Raw genomic sequence first — 6498 nt, 5'->3', positions numbered from 1 at the left:
GTTATACTTAAAAAGACCTTTCCTACTCCAAGATTACAAAAAGATTAAATTACAATGACTTTTAGTACATTTATGATTTTATTTTAACATTTAAATTTTTGATCCAGCTAGAACTTACTTTTTCTAATGATATCAGATGGGTAACTGTCTTTGTTTAATGAAAAATAAAATTTTCTAATAGCATTTGTTCACCAGTTACCCCCATAATTTTAAATTCTGATTTTATCATAAACTGAATTTATATAACTATACATGTTTCTTTCTTGACTTTCTTCTATTCAATGTATCTAGTTCTATATTTCACTATTCACTTATTTCTAATTTTTCTTATCTATTGTCTCTCATTTATTCTTTCAATTTTATTTTAGAATCAATTTGTCAGGTTTTTTAAAAATTCTAGAGAAATTTGGTTGGAATTTCATTGAATTTACAGGTTACTCAGTGATAGTTAACATCTTTAGAATATTGAGTTTTTCCATCGAGGAACATGGTATACATTTCCATTTATTTAAGTTAAAACAAATGTCATTTGGTAAAGTTTTGATCTTTTGAAGACTGTGTCTTGTAAAATTTATTTCTAGGTATTTTATATTTCAGGTTTATTGTGAGTGAAATCATTTCCTCCATTATATTTTCAGATCATTTATTACTGGTATTTATGAGAGCTTTTTACAACATGCATATTACTGTAGTTTATTACTTCTAAGATGTACTTTTTCATATAAATCTGCATTGTAGCTTTAAGTATCTTACTTTTTACAAATATTGTAATAATATATCTGGCTGCCTTAATGAGCTTCTTTACTATTACTTTTTCATTAGATTTAATTGTGTTGTCTAAATAGACACAAACACATCTACAAATAATTATGATCCTATTACTTCTTTTCTCATGTGTATACTTTTTTTTTTTTGCATGTGTCCCCTATAACAATACATCCCCATAACAACCTTCAATAATAATAGGGATAGTAAACATCCTGGCTTTTATTGCTGATTTTACTAGGAATGCTTCTATGTTTTACCATGATTTTTTTTATTTGCTTCTTACCGTGTATTTCATGTATGATTATGACACTCTCTCTATTCAAGGTAATCCAATGGCTTCCCATATGACTCAGAGTAAAAGCCAGTCTGCTCTATGAATGAAAGGTACTATGTGATCTAGCCTGCCATTACCTCTCTGATCTCATCCCCTATTCTTCCTTCTCCTGGTTCTCTCTACCACTGTGACTCCCTTGTGATTCCATTAGGATGCCAGATACACTCCATCTCAATTGGAGGAGTTTTGGCATTGGAGTTTTAGTTCCTTTCACCTATTATGCTCTCTTCCTACATATATCTCCTAGACCACCCCCATTTTATTCAGACCTTTACTCAAAAGTCATTTTCTCAGAAAGTCCTTCCCAAGCCAACCTATCAAATATTCAATGTTAAAAAAACCATAAAATGTCCTTCATGATATTTGCATGTATGCATTGAAAGAAAAATACTAACGTATGTAAATCCTCTATTTGAAGCTCTATTGCTTAGGAATTCTGTTAACATATTTGATTCATGGTTCCCTAATGTGTTTAGGTGGAAACCTGGCCTATTGTTTCCCAAATGTAGCGAAAGATCTTATCTAGGCTAATAAGATTTCATCTTTGGGATAAATTTCATCAGAGGTTCTCCTGCCCTAGAAAGTCTATTTAAAAGGATCAGAACAACCTCTTTATTTTCTGGCAGGCCAATCCTAGCTTACAGAGTCTTGGTTATAAGATTCTGGATTCCAGGGCTCTGCAGACAACTTAAATTTCTCACTAGCAGGTAGAAGATTAAAAATGTACAGGTAATATCTGAGTATTGTTCGGAGATTGCATTCATTGCTTAGAGTACTGAAATTGCCACTTTATTATAATTAAAAGTTAAAATATAGTATGGCTCAAATTAGGGTGGCTTCCCTAATTTTGCCAGTTCCTGAAATAGTGTCAAATAATATGTACCTCCCTGGAATAAATATTACTTGGTCATTATCTTTTACTCTTTGAACATATAGCTGGAATTTATGGCTGCAGAAAAATATGTGACAACTTTTTCATTTTCTTCTATGCTTATTCAGTTATTCAGGGTTTCTACTTCTTCTTATTAGTAGTGAATATATTTCTGTAAAACCATCTACTTCATATGGATCTTCAAATTTTTGGCATAGAGCTCTAATAGTATAGTTCTATAATATTTTAAATTGTCTATGTCTGTGGCTGTATGCCCTTTCTCGTTCCTAATGTTTTTCCTTCTTGGTCAGATGCACCAGTGTTTTTTCTATCTTGTTCATTCTTTCAAGGAACTGGCTCTTGGCTTTTGGTTTTGCTTATTAATTCTTTTTGTTTTTGCTTATTAATTCATTATTTTCTGCATTTATTTTTTACTGTTACTTTCATTTATTATGTTATGTTCTAGAGTTTAAACAATGCTTAATTAGAAAACCTTCCATCTTTCTATTAATACTAATTCATAGATCTATGAATTTTTTCTATATTCAGCTTTGGTAATAATCGGTAGGTTTTGATATATAATGTTCTCAGTGTCTTTGATTCTTTTTAGTTCTGTAATTACCATTCTAACTTCTATTTTTACTAAATTTTTTAGAGAAATAAATTTGTTAGTTTGATGTTTGCCCTTTTGGGTAGATTTTGAAATAATCATTTTTACTTTAATATCAACAACAGCTTTTCTGAAATATTGACACAATATAGATCAGAATGCAATGAAACTGCCACTCTCAGAAATTGCTGGTATTATTGTAAATTCCTATGTGTCATTTAGAATCTATTTTGGAAAGCATGGAAAATATTTATCATATTGTTTTAAGTAAAAAATGCAGGATATCAAACTGTACATACTTTAACAATATGTAATAATGTAATAAATAAATCAATGCCTGGGGAAAAAAGGTTGGAAGAACGGCAAGCAAAATTGTAGATTTCTTTTGTGGTATGGTGGAACAATTTTCTCTGCTTTACAAATATTATGTTATATATTTATGTAAAAAATAATATTTTTCATTTACTGAATGATTGCTATATGCTCAAAGCCTAATATTTGGATCTTTAATCTTTACAGATAATACTGTACAATTCTGAAACTTTACCATTTTAAAGTCAAAATAAGAAATTTGAAAAAGGTCATATAACATGAAATTATGAAATCTGTGTATCTCTACTCCAAAGTCCTTGTTCTTTCAGCTATAGCAGGGGTTCTTAACCTAGAGTTTGTGAACTTGTTTGACGAAAAGATTGTATCTCAAACTGAAATGTGGCATTTCCTTCCATTCTGAGTGTAGACAATAAGTCACAGAAGTATTAGCCATAGCTGTGACTCTGCAACCAATAAAAGTCATAGATATTCTCATGTCATATTACTCTTGTTGCAGATATTGTACAATATATTTTACTCCCGGTACTGCTTAGAAATGTTGGCAGTTATTAGGCCCACTGCTATATCTTGTTGTTTGATGTATTGATAAAGAGTATATGTTATCATATCACAAATTTGGCTTTAAAATTTTTTGCTAGCTCTGCTTTAAATATAATTGATTTCCTTTTGAATCCTGTGTATTTTATTTTATGCATTTGAAAACTTTTTTTATGAACAGTACAGACTGCCAAATGATCCGTAACACTAAAAAGGTTAAGACCCCCCGTGAAGCTGATTTCATTATATAATTACAAATTTTGAATTAGCTCTTAAGATGCATCACTATTCTACTATTTAAAATTTAAAATTTCATTTAAAAATATTGCATATTCAGGAAAACAGTTGATAGAAAATTGTACCACACAGAATTGCAATCTGTTTCCTGCTGCTTTATTTTAAGCTGCCATCAATAATTCCAAGAGCCATAAAAAAAAAATCAAATAAGTAATTACTGTTCGTTGGACCTCCTATGTGGTAGCAGTAATCTAAATTTATGGCAGTATCAGTACTCAGGCCTTACCAAGCCGTGAACTTCAGCCTCTGAATTGGTGATTATTTTTATTGTTGATGGGAATGACTAGAGCCACTCAGTAAAAAGATGATACGGGTGACAACACTGTAAAAGCTGTAAACTACTATAAAAATGTTACTCATTATACATAATCTGAATAAGATTTGTGGCAAATATAGATAAAAGAAAAAAGGTCTTTCACAGAGAATTTAGAGGCTCTTGATTTAGTTTTAAGGTGGATGTCTTAAAAATAATCTGTCTTGTAGCTGAGTTTGCTATTTGATGTCATCATTATAAAAGGTTGCTTGCCTTTGCTCATTCATCTTATTCCTTTGTTTGCCCAAAGCACAGATTGTATAAAATCTTGCCCATTTATTTTCACAGTCTCTGCTCTCTGTCACGTATAAATGATACCTAGCTCAGAAATAATATGCCTGCAGAAACACAGCATATTTACTTTTTTTAAAGGAACAGTCATATATCAGTTTGATTCTACTCAAGATAAATAAAAGTAGGGTGATTTATCTGTCTGTTTTACTTTTAGTTACTGGATGGCAGAAGGAATGAAATCCTCAGAAAATACCAAACCGCTTTGCTTTGCAAACTCTGAAAATAGTTGAATTTGCTTGCCAACATAATTTATTGTGAAATATACACTGTTATATAACAGATCCTCTTTTTTCTTTTGCTGAGAAAAAGTCTTTCTTAAAATACTTAATTATATAATTCCTGAAAGAAAATGATGTTAAAACTTTAATTTAGCAGAAGAGGAAGAAGCAACTCAAGGCCAATAATATGGAAACGCTCATGTTAAAACTGTTCATATTTTCTTCTTCTTCTCTTAGGTTTGCTCAATTCTTATTTACTGAGGAATTCAAGGCTGGTTCTCGAGTCCTTGAAAGTATATACAGCTTGTATGAAGGCTTCTCCGGGACGGTGTGCTTTCTGATCGATCTGCTGCAGCCCAATCAGGCTGAATTCCCTCTCTTCAGTGTCTTTGTTTAGAAGGCTCCATCTTCCACTGTAGTCCTGCAACAAGTCCCCTGTGATTTCCTGAGCCTAACCGAGGCAGTTTCCACATAAGCCACATTCAATGGTATCACAACCCTGAGCCTTAACATTGCCACCAGAAGGAAGGCAGCAGGCAGGTGAAGGCAATATGATACCAGACTTGAGAGAGAACCAACAAAATAAAGATACCACAACTCATCTAAAAACCATAGAGATTTAATATTTCAAGGAATAGATGTGAAACCAGAGATAAGAGGAAAAAGGGAAAGAGAAATGATCTGCTTTTCAGTTATGTCGTAGAAAACTAAACTGAAATGAAGACTATGGCAATAAAATGCTAATACCTTCATAACTGGACAGAGAATTTGACCATTTGTGGGTGCCCTCCACCCCTAAATTCAGAAATAAAGGCAATAAAAAACTAAAGTAATTGCCCAGCTCAAAACAGCTAGGAGAGATGAAGTGTCGGGTTTCCGAAGGACATAAAAGGAAACTCTTGGTTGTCCTATGCCTTTACTTATTGAAATTTATGATTTTTACTGAATAGTGATATTTGCATATGAGTCTCTATTTTTATCATTACCCCGGGCACTTTAAAGAAATCATATCATACCTTTGTTCAAACACCAAAATTTGAAGGTTCCGTAGGCCTTAGAACATCTCTTTTCCTGGTTCCTTTTCCTTTCCTAAGCTTAATTAGAATAGCAAAATTAATAAGCTAGCAAATACTGCAGCAAGTGTTGCTGTCAAGTGTTTTTCTCAACTGAAAGTGTGAGGTGTGTATTGTCTATTGTTAGTAATTTTTAAAATGCCTTTATGTATGCAATTCCTGTGAAGCTATTAGCCGAACTGTAAAATACACTCCTGGTAAAAATCACTCATTTCAAAGATCAGGGTAACCACTACAAAGACGTGTCATTCTGCCTTTGATGGAATACCGTGTTCCCTGGGACAGGCAGACAAAAGGTGAGAAAGGAACCAGTGTTTGTGGAAAGAATTTTTGCTCCATTTTATACTATTAGAGTAAGAGATGAGTAAACTCTCTGGCTGGTCAACTTACCTACCAAGACACACAGTCCACTAGAAATTGGCTACAATACTCATTAAGCTAAGTTACCCTATCAAATTCTACCCTGCTATAAACACATAGAAGTTGTAAAACTGCTTCAGGTAAATAGTAGTTTACAGAACACCGTAGGAGCATCTGTCACTTTAATATGCAGAACAGAGTTTACCCCTTTCTTCGAACTTGGTCACTGACAATTTCATATATGAGATTGAGGAGGAAATTATGTACTGCATAAGCCTGAATTATTAAAATAGTCATTAAATATTTGGATATATGTACATATATGTACGAGTGTATGTGTGTATATGTATGTATTCTATATCTATCCTTATGTAAACCCAAGTACTTATTCTTTAGTGCAATAATTCTTAACTTGAATCATAGTTGGACTTTGGGAGGAGTGAGGGAATACTCTGTTGCCTAAAAATATTTGTGTGTCTGTTAGTGTGTG

The 6498-nt window shown here is 32.4% G+C and overlaps 1 protein-coding gene across 2 annotated transcripts in view; it reads left to right on the top strand.

Annotated features, from left to right (window-relative positions):
* LANCL3 (LanC lantibiotic synthetase component C-like 3 (bacterial)) overlaps positions 1–4972 on the top strand; it is a 96774-nt gene extending 91802 nt beyond the window's left edge. Inside the window, exon 5 of one of the 2 annotated variants that reach the window (XM_012642094.1) lies at positions 4813–4972. In XM_012642094.1, the coding sequence (XP_012497548.1) occupies positions 4813–4972 (160 nt within the window). The remainder of the gene's footprint in view (positions 1–4812) is intronic. The other variant, XM_012642095.1, reaches the window with a different exon arrangement.
* Positions 4973–6498: the final 1526 nt, after the last annotated feature.

This window comes from Propithecus coquereli, unplaced genomic scaffold (genome assembly GCF_000956105.1).
Source record: "Propithecus coquereli isolate 6110/MARCELLA unplaced genomic scaffold, Pcoq_1.0 Scaffold173, whole genome shotgun sequence".
In the NCBI taxonomy this organism is placed as follows: domain Eukaryota; kingdom Metazoa; phylum Chordata; class Mammalia; order Primates; family Indriidae; genus Propithecus; species Propithecus coquereli.
This window is presented reverse-complemented; position numbering and strand designations above follow the sequence as displayed.